The sequence below is a fragment of the Aedes albopictus genome, chromosome 2 (genome assembly GCF_035046485.1).
Source record: "Aedes albopictus strain Foshan chromosome 2, AalbF5, whole genome shotgun sequence".
In the NCBI taxonomy this organism is placed as follows: Eukaryota; Metazoa; Arthropoda; class Insecta; order Diptera; family Culicidae; genus Aedes; species Aedes albopictus.
This window is the reverse complement of record NC_085137.1, coordinates 357,825,660-357,840,814: the sequence shown is the minus strand read 5'-3', so window position 1 is coordinate 357,840,814 and position 15,155 is coordinate 357,825,660. Positions and strand designations below refer to the sequence as shown.

Sequence of the window (15,155 nt, the reverse complement as noted above, 5' to 3'; positions counted from 1 at the left end):
AATTCTTATTCGCGCCAGTGTCGATTAGGAATTTCAACTCGCCTTTAGTGGTGACGAAGGTAATGTACGGCAGGAAGTTGTTGTTATTTATTTGTTTGGATCGTCGCTTAGACCCTGGAGAAAATTTAGCTCCTCACCAATGAAGTAATCGTCCTCATCGGATTCCAAAGTGGTGTCGACGACCGGTGGGGTATCAAATTCTGGTTCGTCTGACTCTGGTTTACTGTCGTCACTTTTGCCGTTAGTATGTGCGTTGATTTGCATTTTTGAACGGGACGTTCTCATTGAGACGTCGTTGTCGATCAGCTGTTTTGATGTATGATTTTTAAATTGTCCAGAGTGACTGGAGGCTTGGTTGCCGTTTGGATTATTAGATTGTGGTTTATTATATTGATTCGGGTAGCCTGAAGGGCGTTTGGAAAAATGTTGTGGGGTATTAGGTTTTTGTTCCATTTTCTGTCTATAAGCAGCGTTGGAATATTGCATGGTTATGTTATAGGCTTCTTCCAAAGATTCGGGCCGATAACTTCTGACGTGCATGGATAATTTTTCCCCTAGACCGTCAATGAATCTCGTGAGAGTCATGAGGCCGATTAATTTATTTATCGCTTTCGTACTGGATTTATAGTCTTCCATTACCGAAGCGGTTGATTTAATTGCCGTATCTATGCTTTTGATTGTGTTATAGTATTCCGTTATCGTTTTGTTCCCCTGGCTGATGTAAAATAATGATTGGAAATGTGAGGCCAGATCTCTTCTGTCCCCGTAAGCATTCAATAACACATCTTTTATGTCCTCCCAAGTGTTTGGGTTACCTGCTGCTATTAGGATTTCCTTTGCATTGCCGATAATTTTGGATTTGATTGCACGAATTATCTGGGAATACGTAGGAGTATTTTTATGTTTTTCAAAAAGATTTAACGTGTCTTCCACGTCCTCAAGCCATGCTTGGGTTTCTTTTTTGTTGCCACTAAATGGGCTTAAAATTTTTATTGGATCAGGCGTTTGGTATGCCAAAAATGGATCCTCTGCTTTCGTTTGCAATCTCGCTATGGTGTCGAATAGCGATTGCTGGTTGTCCGTAAGCTGTTGAATGTGAGCGATAAGCTCCTCTTTCGTAAGCTCGTTGGCCATTGTTATGTTTCTATTCACGTTGAATAGCACGGCTCGTTTAGATTTCGCGTGTGTGTTAATTTTTGTAGTGGGTAATGAGATTTGAGCTCGATATTCGCTCTCGCTGCAAATATGATTTCAATACACCTTGTGAGCAGTTGGTTGCTCAAATAGAGAACACTAGAGCAGAAATTATTTGAGTTCGATATTCGCTCTTACTTCAAACAAATTCCGTCAATGCACTTTTGTTTCTTAATGCACATTAAAATAAAAATTATTTGGGTTCAATATTCGCTCTCCCCACAAATAGAATTTTCACTAATGCACTTTTTGTTTCACTTTGTAATAGTAGTAGTAAAATTGGTACTTACAAGATGATTCGTTTCATCAGGGAGTCCGAGTTAAGTTGGGATACGGGTTCCAAATGGCGGGAACAATCCTCCTATAGCCTCGAATCCTGGATATCCGCTCCACGATAGCTAATGCTGGACTACAGGTGCCCTCGGTTGTGCGTAGAACTGCTCCTCTTTAGAAACTTGATGAATGTGATAAACGATGTCCGCTCGGTTAACACTTTTCACTAAATTTCACCACTTGACTACAAGACTGCGCCAAAAATGCTCTGAGCTATCAGAGTTTATAAAAAAAACAATTTTATTTCACTTAATTGATAGATTACAATAAATATCACTCACTTCACACTCAGAACTGCCTCAAAACTTCTACCGCTAAACCTTTTATTATCTAAACCTATCGACTCAGCAAAACGGTCCCGGCCAAAGTCTGCGTCGATGTCTTCCGATCCGTCGTCGTCCACGTTGGTTGGGCGCGCGTTGCCACCTCGATTGGATAATTGGCTAGGTCATCACTTCCACGTTGCATCGATCGATGGGCCGATCGATGGTGTCTTCTGATTGGCTGGCATGTGGGCAAGTCTGTTCCTAACGTGTATATGTATATGTATATGTATATAATGTATATAATGAAGCACCCTCCCAACCCCATATAGTTATATATTCCATGTTTCAGTTCATTATAATTAGATGTATTATTCTGATAAGATATGATCAATCAACTAAAATAAATGAAATAAAATGTAATGATGTAAAATGAAGCAAAATGAGATATGGTATCAATTTGTAGATAAATTGAATGAATATTATTTGCTGTCGATTCCTTTCGTGATCTGGATGATATGATGGGACATTATTACATATATATACATTAATAATCGGTAAACGCGATAGCTTTTATATTATTATGATCAACCCTCTAGCGATCTGTTGTATTTTGTACATCACCATGTGAACAAATCTCGCCATTTGTTCTCAGCATTAGCGCGTTGCTGGCGGTGTTGACCAACTACTCGAATTACGGAAGATAAATAATGTACTATAATGTATCGTCGAATAATATGATGCAGTAAAAGATAATTATTTGAGAATAATGAATTTAGTTTTCTGGACTCCGCATACCACTGGATGAAGATCTAAAAGTATGGCGGGCTTGTTAGTGATGCGCAACCTGTGAAATGAAGTAAATGTAATAATGAAATAAAATGTCTGATATTAAAATCTGCAGCACTCGTTAAGCTTTCAACTGGATAATGTTTAAGAATTAGTAGCTCATCCAATTCTTTACCACTGTTGGAGTTGAAAAATCCATCCACAAAGACGTTCTACAGTCTTCTCTGTTTACTCTGGCTGGAAACCTCTCTACCGTCCGGCTGTAACTTCACCTGATGCTCTATCCCAATTCCATATATACATAATAATATAAAATATCATGATGAAATAAGTTTATATAAGTATATAATATAATAATGAAATAAAATGTAATGACATTTTCTATAGTGCTATTAATTAAGGCATGAATTTGTAGATATTTGTGCATAATTTGTTGAAGTGCTATTTTATGACCTAGATTATGAGGAGAACGTTATTATAGTATCAATGTGAATTTATCCTACTACTGAATGGAGGCCCACAAGTGGATGTGGTGGAATCGTAAATAGACACTTGCGTTAAATATAAAAACTCCGTTCAGCATGATCCAACAATATGAATAATATAGTTCACATCCCTTATAAAGCTTTCTACCGGATGATTTGTCTCGATGAGGGCGCAACCATTCCATTGCAACTGTTGGGATAGAAGGACCCGTTTACAATGATTTTATATTATCTTTTCACCTCACTCCGGCCGCCTCCTAATTCCATATAGTATATACAACCAATAGTATAGTGCGTTGTAATGAAATATCATATTTAAATATGGTCTAATCAATGTTAGAAATAAATGAATAATTAATTATAATGTAGTGTTATTTGGTTTAGTGATTCAGGAAAATTTCCTATTTGAAGATAATGAGTAAATGAATAATATCACTGATGAGCCGTTTAACGATCTAGATGATTGGATTATGGCAATGAAATGTCAACGCAATAAAGTATATGAAACCAATAATTTAATAGATTGCGGGTGAGTACAGTATCTGACAATAAAAGGTAATACCATATGATATTTTTGTTGGGTTATTTATTTATTTATTTATTTATTTATTCCCCATCATTCATCTGACAACAGTGTCTACATGAATAAAACTTAAATTAAAATTACATTAACGCATTTGAAATTAACAAACGTTGCTTGAAACAGTTTAAACTAACAGAAAAATCAAACAAATCATACACACGATTGAACAAACAACACATTACACGAATTGGTTCATTCTGACCATAATTGGTGCGTCCTAACTGTAATCTAATAAAATTAGAGCGTCTTAAGCTACGAGATGCTACATTGATATTGAGCTTGCAAAGAATGTTAGGTGCATCTATACTACCGACAAGCACTTTTTGCACAAATAATACTCTCTCCAGCTGACGTCGCCTGGCAAGTGTGTCCATTCCGAGAAGTCGGCAGCGATTCTGATATGGGGGCAATTCTATAGGATCACGCCAGGGAAGAAACCTCAACGCATAACGAATGAACCGAGATTGGACGGCTTCTATTCTCGATATCCAGGTGCCAGTATACGGACTCCAAACCACAGCAGCATACTCAAGAACGGATCGCACCAGCGAGTAGTACAACGCACGTAGACAGTATGGATCTCTGAATTCCTTGGAGATCCTGAAGATAAATCCAAGATTCCGATTCGCCTTTGCAATAATCACAGAGTAGTGCTCTCTGAAGGAGAGTTTGGAGTCCAAGTGAACTCCAAGATCCTTTACCACCGAAACTCTTTCCAGCTGTTCACCACCAATGTTGTAACTCCAATTGATTGGATCTTTTTTGTGCGTGAAGGAGATTACCGAGCATTTTCTCGTACTGATCGTCAATTCATTGACCCCACACCATTCTGCGAACACGTTGATGAGTCTTTGAAGCTCCCGACAATCCTGAGCCGAGTTCACGATCAGGTAAATTTTCAGATCATCCGCATATAATAGCCGACATCCACGAGGCAGTACAGCACACACATCGTTGAAAAACAAAGAAAAAAGAAGTGGGCCAAGGTTGCTGCCTTGGGGAACACCAGAGGGGTTTGAGAAGTATCTGGACTGAGCTGTTCCAATTTTGACACACAGACGACGATCTACCAAATACGATTTAAGCCACTGAACAAAACTCGATGCAGCACCCATCCTTTCCACCTTCGCAAGAAGCAACGCATGGTCAACGCGGTCAAACGCAGCTTTCAAGTCTGTATATATGGTGTCTACTTGAACCCCGTCTTCAATGTTTCGTAAGCAAAACGATGTGAATTCAGTGAGGTTGGTTACCGTTGACCTACCAGCATAAAAACCATGTTGGTCGCATGAGATGTGATTTTTAACTTCGTGGAACAAAATTTTGCTGACAAGAATTTCTAACAGTTTGGAACCGGCACATAGCGATGTGATACCACGATAGTTGGTTACATTTCCGCGGTCACCCTTTTTATGAACAGGAAACAATACTGACTCTTTCCATTCATCCGGGAAAGTCGATTGGGCAATTGATTGATTGCAAATCGAAGTCAGAGGAGCGCAAAGTGCTACAGCACATCTTTTGAGTACGATCGGTGGGATGCCATCAGGCCCTGGCTGACACGAAGACTTCAGTTTATTGATGGCATCGCTGATGTCCGCTTCTGAGAAGACGATGTTTTGCATTCCCAGCACATCCTGTGGAACATTCCTAAGGGCAGCGTTTATGTGCTGCGAAGAGGCATTGTCCTGTTTGAATACGCTCGAGAAATGACATGCAAACAATCTGCATATATCCGCTGGAGACGCAGCCGAGTCGGTATTATATGACATAATCGACGGCAATCCATTCTGCTTACGCTTTTCGTTAACAAACGACCAGAAGCGCTTGGGGTTACGCATCAGCTCCTTTTGCTTTCTCTGCACATACTGTGAATAAAGCAGACGATTGTAGTTTTTGTATACATTACTACAAATCTGAAATTCTCGCTTGGTACTAGGGTTTTTGTTTCTAGAGTAATGTCGCAGAGCTCTAGCTCGCTCAGTCTTCAGGGTTCTCAGTCGATTATTCGACCACGGCGGGTTTTGCATAGTTCGTTGAATGGGGATATGTACGCGGAACAACTCGGTAAGTGTGTGGGTTAAGATTTCCACAGCATTGTTGACATTATCAGCAGTGTGCAGCGGTGTCCAGTCAACTGCTGAGATAGCATGGCTTAACGCAGCGAAATCAGCTTTTCGAAAATCGAAATGTGGAACTACTTCAGATCTAATGAAAGACATTGCTCTTGGGCATTTCAGGGAAGCAGACAGAGCAGGATGATGTTCATCTATCATAACGAGCGGCTCAACAGCTTCTGTGACAATACACTGACAAGAGGCTAGTTCGTTTCCGAAAACAAGGTCTAGCTTCCGACCATAGTTGTTGACAATAGGATTGAGTTGTCTCATATTTAATAGCGACACACCATCAATGAGTGCAGAGCTGGCACCATTGAAGTTTGATTCACAAGGATCAGGATATAAATGACCGCTGCAAGAAGTCTTCCATACGAGGCCAGACTGATTGAAATCGCCAAATAACAAATGCATGTCAGACAAGCCAACGGATTCACAAACATGGTTTATGCACTCAACGTGTCGTTCGATATAGTTAGGATCAGTAGCGTGTTCAGGTGGAAGATACACTACACCAATGAAAATGTGGCTAACCCCAGAAGAAATGCGTACCCACAGTTGCTCCAGTCCAATATGCATGGAAAGCTCAACAGCACTAGATCTTAAGTGATTCGAGACAGCAATGAGTACCCCACCGCCGCGTTTTTTGCCTGTGAGGTCGGCATCGCGGTCCTTTCTATATACGGTATACTTATCTCCGAACAACAGCAACGAAGTAAACTGCTCGTTGAGCCAGCTTTCGGTGATCACGATTACATCGTAATCCGAATCAGATGCAGCGAGGAAGAATTCATCCACTTTCGTGCGTAGTCCTCTCACGTTTTGGTAGAAAATATTGAGATTGCAATGAGCATCTCCACTGCTCAGCGTTTTTCGTTGATGGCAGGTAGCGACTTCGTTCCCAAGTTGAACAGTAGAAGGTTCGGAGTTCGATGAATCAGAGAGTACAGGGTGCTCCGCAGCTACACGATCGGTGTGCCGCTCAGCCAGCTTCGACTGACTTGCCAAAAACGACGGTAAGTCAGCAGACAGTCGAGGACCAGTAGGAGTGATTGTCTGCAAGATTGGTGTTTCGATTTGAGACAGTGTAGCAGTCTTCCCTGCTTCGGCAGGACATATACCAGTCTTATATTTACCTGAGAGAACAGGATAATCCACCGAAGACTGGTCATGGTAGTGAACGGCGAGTTTCTCAGTTGACGATAGCTGGCTTGCCAATAACGGACGGTCAGGGAGCGATGGAGAGTCGGCAGGAGCGATTGTCTGCAATATTGGTTTACCTCTTTGACACAGTGTAGTAGTCTTCCCTGCTTCGGCAGGACATATACCAGTCTTATATTTACCCGAGAGAACAGGATAATCCACCGAAGACTGGTCATGGTAACGAACGGCGAGTTTCTCAGTTAGCGATAGCTGGCTTGTCAACAACGGCGGTCGGTCAGGGGGCGATGGAGAGTCGGCAGGAGCGATTGTCTGCAATATTGGTTTACCTCTTTGACACAGTGTAGTAGTCTTCCCTGCTTCGGCAGGACATATACCAGTCTTATATTTACCTGAGAGAACAGGATAATCCACCGAAGACTGGTCATGGTAACGAACGGCGAGATTTTCAGTTAGCGATAGCTGGCTTGTCAACAACGGCGGTCGGTCAGGGGGCGATGGAGAGTCGGTGGTTGTCTGCAATATTGGTTTTCCTCTTTGACACAGTGTAGTAGTCTCCCCTGCTTCGGCAGGACATATACCAGTCTTATATTTACCTGAGAGAACTGGGTAGTCCACCGAAGACTGGTCACAACTGGTGAGATTCTCAGCGATCGCAGAAGGTACAGTTGATTGCTATATTGAATAATCTATGTTCTGGCGGGCCTTCTTGAGACGCCGGATGTAGATGGGACATTTCTGGCTCCAGGAAGAATGATCGACATCAGCTAGACGATCCGATTCAGATGTTCGCAGGCTATTCATTTTCTCGCAGTTGACACACTTCACGAAATCCGAAACACATTCGCTTATTTCATGGCCCTCAGCACATCTGGGACAGCAGACAGGCTTACTACACGCAGAAGCCAGATGACCATATTCAGAGCATTTGTAACAACGTTTAACGTTTAAATCTTCAACCACTCGGTAACGTTCCCAACCAATGTAGACACGCTGCAGCTTCATGATGGCTTCGTAAGAAGAAGCATCTAACTCAAGTACGGCATTGAACCGACTGATGTTTTGTTTCTGTATTTCAGTCATGCGTATGCACCGGGCCACAAAAGTTTGGGGCAGATTGTTCTGTGTTTTCAGTTTCCGAATGAGGTCATCCCCGTCCATATGATCAGTTAGCCCTACCAGTTTCACTCTAGGGTGCAGTGGTTTCATAACTTCGACAGTGTATTTTTCCGAAAGCGCATCATTTACTGCAGAAACTAGTTGCGATGCATGCTCTTTGGACTCACATTGGATTGTCACTTCTCCAGAATCTCGAAAATGTACTTCCTTAACAGCATAGGCAGTAGGATCCAGCTTATCACACAAGTCAGCTTTGGTAGTAGCGTTTTGTTGATTGCTCTTCGGTCGTAACAAAACAGTTTTTTGGATTCTCTCTATGCGCTTCGTTTTTATCGTCGGCGATTTAGGTTGGCTTATACTGCTAGTCGGGGTACTCTGAGACGGGTCAAGAGTGGCATTTATACTCGGGCTTGGCACTGCTAACCTGCGTCTGCCAGAACGCAATACTCTATCAGTAGGCTGAGTAGCCGCTTGGCTAGAAGACTTCTCCGACGACGACGTTTTGCGTTGATTGATATTATCATTGCGGCACACATCAGCATATGATTCAACCACACCAGTGGTACTGTAGGCGGCGGTGACTGGGTTCGTAGCAGAATTGATATTTTGTAGTTGGTTGGAGATAGAGTCGAGGCGCGCAGAGATTGAGTTCTCATGTGCCTTGAGCTGAGTTGTGATGCTCCTTTCAACGTTCGATGCAAGATCGGTGAATTGAGTGCTAAGCGAATTGAGTTTTTCTGTCATCTCGGAACAGGCTTCCTGCAGTTTGTTGAGGCATATTTGTGTCTTCCTACAGTCGAAGCACATGTATTTCAGACCGACGTTATCCCGAAGAGCATTTGCTCCAGCTTTTGTCAATTCTGAGCAGCGTATATGCAAGATTTTCTTACATCCACCGAAGCAGTAAACTCGATCGCCATCTGCGACAATGCTCTGCACACACACATCACACAGCACCGATGTCATACTCGGTGTGTAGTTGCCCTATAGCGGGCAAGGCAAAGAATACACTATGCACAGTCTATTATTATTGTACTCTATTGGCGAAAAAGTTTATCGGTAAAATCCACTATTTTTTTACACTCTTGGATTAACCCAATATATCAACAGAAACTGCTTCACTAACTGAACACGGAGATGCAACTTCATATGCATAAAAACGGATATAACACGACTAAAAACAGTTTCAAACTACACACATAGCATAACAGACTTATCGCGGGTGCTACTCAATTAAACATGTGTATTCATCATACCACTGAATAAAGGTCCAATAGCCGATATGTTGAACCTGGAAGAAAAATACAGTCTGCAACTCTCGTGGGGACTGTCCATTAATTATGTAAAGGTTTATGGGGGGTGGGGGTTTGAAAAACTTTACTCCCCCTACAAAAATGTTTGGGTTTTCTTACAAAAACTCTTACCAAGGGGAGTGTCGAAAAATTGCAAAATTTCCCTTACGTAATTAATGAACAACCCTTACTGGTTATTTTGTAAGACTCAGGGCGCTTGAATCCATTATAACTGTTAAAGAATCATTCTACAAGGATGTTGACTTCTACAAGACTATAGTCTACTGACATTGTTATGGCTGACAATCTACACCGTCGTCCGGGCGTAATTTCGATAATTCACTGGTTCCCCCTCCTTGCCCCATCTATTTATAAAAGTCAACTGAATGCCTTATTGCACCAAAATATTTGTTTTTCCCAATTGTATAGACTTTTCAATTATGCTGGCTTGTTCCTGAAAATTAAAGTTTATACTACTACTAACACTAATGCTGCTTCTGCTACTAATACAATTATTATTCACTATCTGTTTTTGTTATTTCAGCACTGATTTTAAATGATAGTAACTTCCTCCCAACCTCCCTCCCATCGGCAAAACTGTAGTTATTAATGCAAACTGCATTTTTATTATTATTATTATTATTTATACATATTTTTTTTTTTAATTTCCATATAAAAAAATAAGTTACACGTTACTATCATTTTTTCCATCCCTCTGTTTTTGTTTTATAAACTACTTTCTAACTACTACTACTACTAATACTACTACTACTACTATTACTACTACTACTACTACTACTGATACTTATTTTAAAAAAAAAAAAAAAAAAAAAAAAAAAAAAAAAAAAAAAAAAAAAAAAAAAATACTTACTACCTTTTGTTTTATAACAATGAGTTAAAATGATAGTAACTGTCCTCCCATCCTCCCTCACATCGGTAAAACTATTGTTATTTAATACAAACTTTTTTCTCCTTTTTTTTTAATTTTATATAATTATTAGTTATTGATTCAAATTCATTGGCTATGCCTTGAAATACTATAAAAAGTTCTTCTAGGCTAGTTTGTTTCTGTGAATTTAACTCGTTACTATCATTTTCTCCCATGATTTTTTTTTTTTTTTACTACTACTACTATTGCTACTATTGCTACCACTACTACTACTACTACTACTACTACTACTACTACTACTACTACTAATACTACTACTACTCCTAATACTTCAACTACTACTACTACTTTTACTACTACTACTACAACTACTATTACTACTACTATTACTACAACTACTACTGATACTTATTTAAAATTTACTAACCGCATTTTTTTTTCTTTTTTAAAAAACAACAATGAGTTAAAATGATAGTAACAATCCTCCCATCCTCCCTCACATCGGTAAAACTATTGTTATTTATTACAAACTTTTTATTTTTTATTTTTTGTTTAATTTTATATTATTATTAATTACTGATTAAAATTCATTGGCTATGCCTTGATATACTATAAAACGTTCTTCTAGGCTAATTTGTTTCTGTGAATTTAACTCGTTACTATCATTTTCTCCCATATATATATATATTTTTTTTTTTTTTTATTATTATTTTTATTATTATTATTATTATTATTTTTTTTTTAACTACTACTACTACTACTACTACTACTACTACTACTACTATTACTACTACTACTACTACTACTACTACTATTACTACTACTACTACTACTATTACTATCACTACTACTACTACTATTGCTGCTACTACTATTACTAACCTTAATATTACAACCTCTATAATTTGTACTCTTTTTCCTTCAATTGTTTTTTTTTTTTACTTGTGTTACTGACGTTATCCAATCCAATTTTAAGTTTAACTTATTTTTCCAGTTACAATTTTACTCTCACGCTAATTCTTGCTTCCTATAACTCAGCGAAACTACATTTAACTATTGGTCAAACGCACTTATTTGCTCCCCCGGCCGTCGAATCCGATTCCACCCCAGACCCGTTCCAATAAACTTTCCTTTATTTCCGTAAACTAATTCTTTCACTTAGTTTTACATATTCTCATCGCTGATTTCCTCGCCATCTGAAATCTCACTGTCATCATTTTTGTATATTTCCTCCGCTTTCTTCTTTATTTTATCCCTATCCATCGCTAGCTGTCTCCAATCTTCTTCTGTCATTCCATTGTATCTGTCGAAGTCTTGTTTTAATGAGTTCTTCCATGTAAAACTTGGGCGTCCATGTTTTTTCTTTTTGAAGTTTAATTTCATCGCCGTTTTTATCGGATGTCTTTCTGGTCTTCTTTGAATATGACCGTAATAGCTTATCCTATTCACCCTTACTCTCCTGTTTATTGTTTTTCCTTTGAGCTCCTTTCGTACATTGAATTTAATATTACTTGTTTTTCTACAATTGTTCCAAATGTCTTTCAATATTTGCTTTTCATATCTCCCTAGCTGAACTCGGCTTCTTTTGGTAAGGGTAGCTGTTTTTGTTCCATATAATATTGATGGGGCTATTACCGTATTATAAATTAGTTTCCCGATTTCCCATGTTGGCTTGAATTTCTTACAAAATTCTATCACTAGTTTTGACACTTTTGCGGCGTTCACACATCTCTGTTTCGTTGTCGCAGGTCTATTTAAGGTATCCGTGAGCCATGTTCCTAAGTATCTTAAGGTTGTTTTAACATCATATTTTCTACTGTTAAGCTCTATATAATCCGGTAATTTCGTCGCTGCATTAGGAACTCGTATAAGTATTTGACTTTTCTCATTGTTTATTTCTAAACCTACCTCTTTCAGACAGTCCTCTAGTGCTATTATTATCCTCTCAAGTTCATTTTGATCTTTGGCTATAATCAGTATATCGTCTGCAAATACTAAAATTATGGGAAGTTTCAGGGAGCCTTCGCTAAGCATATTTAATTCTGGAATACGCTCTTTTACCTTTCTAATAACCTCTTGCATTACCAGGTTGAAAAGAAAAGGTGAGAGCGGGCACCCCTGTTTTATCCCTTTTCCTCTCCTATATTGCTTTGTGTATTGATTTAGCCACTTAACTCTCATATTTTCTCTCCTTATACATTGCAATACCCTATCGATAAGATGTGATGGCACATTGAGCTTGGTTAAAATATTTTTCAACTGATGCAAGCTAACATTATCAAATGCCTTACTTATGTCCAACGCTGCAACATAGGCTGGTCTTCCTGCATTCCAGTGTTCCTCCAGGATTCTTCTGGTAACAAACATGTGGTCGTCTGTTGACCTGCCCTCTGTGAACGCCGCTTGGTTGATATCAGGATCCCCTGTGAATTCTCTTAATCGTTGTTTTATCCACTTTGCATATGGCTTGTAGCTTACGTTGCACAAACTAATCCTGCGGTAGTCCTTTGTTCCTTTCGTCACATTCTTTTTAGGGATTGGCAGTTGAATAGTTTCATTCATCGCCTCTGGCATGTTGTTTTCAATCCATATTTGTTTCCACATCTCCGTTAATTCTGTTTTAATGTCCTTGTTGGCGTATTTTATGTGCTCCATTCTTATTCCATCCGCTCCAGCTGACTTGGAATGGATAGAAATAGGTAATCAAGCAATATCAGTAAGCTTAACGACAAAAGGGAAAAAAATCGTTTTAATCAATGTTCACAGTCCTAACAAAAAAGGTTATGTATTCTATTCGAAATTGGGTAACATCATTGACCGGAACCATTTGAGGGAAAATCTTCTCATGTTAGGAGATTGGAATGCACAAATAGGTAGAGATTCAGTCACGCCAGAAGAGAAAGGAAATGTGGGAGAAAAACTAGGTTTCGCTAAAAGTAATGAGAATGGGGAGGACTTCAAGATGTTCACAATTATGCACAAAATCAAAATAGTATCATCAGAAATAGGTATAAATACAGAAACAACGTGGAGAAGTGGAAAAAAAGAGAGTCAAATTGATCATGTATTAAGGCCGTTAGAAGGCAACATTGAGATCCGATATATCAAAGGTTTCTGGACTAGAATAGAAACAGATCATAAAATGTTAATTACAGCAGTGCGAACAAGAGAGAAAGAAAGTAAAAAGAAAGAAAAGAAAAAGATTCAGCTGGATCCAGAAATACTAAAGTACGATTGCATTAAAGAAAAATATCACAAAGCATTGAATAAGCACAAGGAAAATGAGAATAAGAGATTCAGCATAGAGGATAAATATAAGGATATTACGAGGAGGATGAAGAAGGCAGCTGAGGAGGCATTACGATCATCCAGAGCACCACTCACACCCATTAGGAAAAAAGCTTTGAATAGACTACAGAAAGCACTTCATCTCACAAACAAGCATCCCGATATGCTACCATACAAATGGAAACTGAGAGACAGGAGGCATGAATTCGAGGAAGCGATAAGAAGTCATAACGAAAGGAAAGTAAGGAATTTCTACAAAAATCTGAACGATTTTGATGTAGCAGTAAGAATTAAGAAATCCTATCAGTTTTTAAGTCAGTTTTTGAAGAGGAGAAAGAGAAAAAGGACACACATCCCAATGAGCCATTGGAATGAAGAGCTAAAGGAAAGTGAAGGACCGGAGATCGAGCTGATGGATATTCAAGACACGTGCCCCATGACGGAACCACCGAGAGAAGAAGAGATGCTTGACATAATCCAGAAACAGTGCAATTTAATCGATGCCTCATACCTAATTAATAACGTTAATTCAGTTTTTTGTTCAGGATTTGCCGAAAAACCTATTTTAAACAATTATTTTCCCTAATTTTTTTACTCCTTTGCGCCTATAGTGGTGGTAGTGTTCCTAATGGATGGGTCCCATAAGAATTCAATGGGATGCGCCACTATAGGAACCAATGTTAAATTTTACCTCCATAATAGGAACCGTGTACCTATAGTTGGTGCAAGTGATTTATTAGGAAAACATGAAATAAACAATGGTTTTTACATTTTTCCTAGCAAATTTAAGTGAAAAACTACTGATTAACGTTTTTAGACATTTTGTTTTGTGGTTTTATCATTTTTTTCAAATTATTTTACTACAAGGAGATACTAATAGCACCACTATTGGTACATTTACCCTATAATAAACATACATCAAAGAGTTTTTTTTTTACTTATTCGTTTATTTTGAAGGCTCGGACCATCAAAGAGTTCTCAGTCAATTATTTGGCCAATTTTACCGATTCATTACAAAGCTACAGCCGTACTTCCATGTCCCGATTATTGCGGATACAGACTTTATCAACTCTTACACCGTATTATATTGAATAAATGGGAAGAGGAAGAACTGCCTGCTAGTTGGTTGGATGGTCTCATTTGCCCACTATACAAAAAGGGCATTGACTAAAGTGCGCGAATTACAGAGGAATAACACTTTTCAATTCAGCGTACAAAATATTGTCCTGAATTCTGTTTAACAGGCCGAGGCCGATTGAGGAGTCCTTCGTCGGCGAATACCAGGCGTGTTTTCGTGAGGGCCGATCAACGACGGATCAGATGTTCACCCTGCGGCAGATTCTCGATAAATTTCGGGAGTACAACTTGCAGACCCATCACACGGTGGGACGAATGGCCAAAAACGTAAACTTTTTTCAGCAGTGTCTTTAAACGTGATTTTATCGGCATGGTGTCTTCGGATGAAAATTTTATAAAAATAAGGCGCGTCCGATGGCGTTTGGCTTTAGTTCGCAACTTTCCCACAGGCGGAGCTGCAAAATCCAACTTTTTTATTTGACGTTTTTTTTTCAATATGGTGTCTTCGGCAGAGTTGTAGATACACTCCCGTTCAAAAGTTTGGGGTCACCCCCTCAAAAACATG

General features: G+C 39.1%; 1 protein-coding gene across 1 annotated transcript; it reads right to left on the bottom strand.

Annotated features, from left to right (window-relative positions):
• Positions 1-7,600: 7,600 nt before the first annotated feature.
• Positions 7,601-9,010, bottom strand: LOC115263045 (uncharacterized). Its single transcript, XM_029865973.1, has one exon. The coding sequence runs from the start codon at positions 9,008-9,010 to the stop codon at positions 7,601-7,603; it is 1,410 nt and encodes a 469-aa protein (XP_029721833.1).
• Between the last annotated feature and the right edge of the window lie 6,145 nt (positions 9,011-15,155).

Bases quoted from the DNA above. Each gene is read 5' to 3' on its own strand.
- LOC115263045 (XM_029865973.1), bottom strand. From the start codon at position 9,010: ATGACATCGGTGCTGTGTGATGTGTGTGTGCAGAGCATTGTCGCAGAT.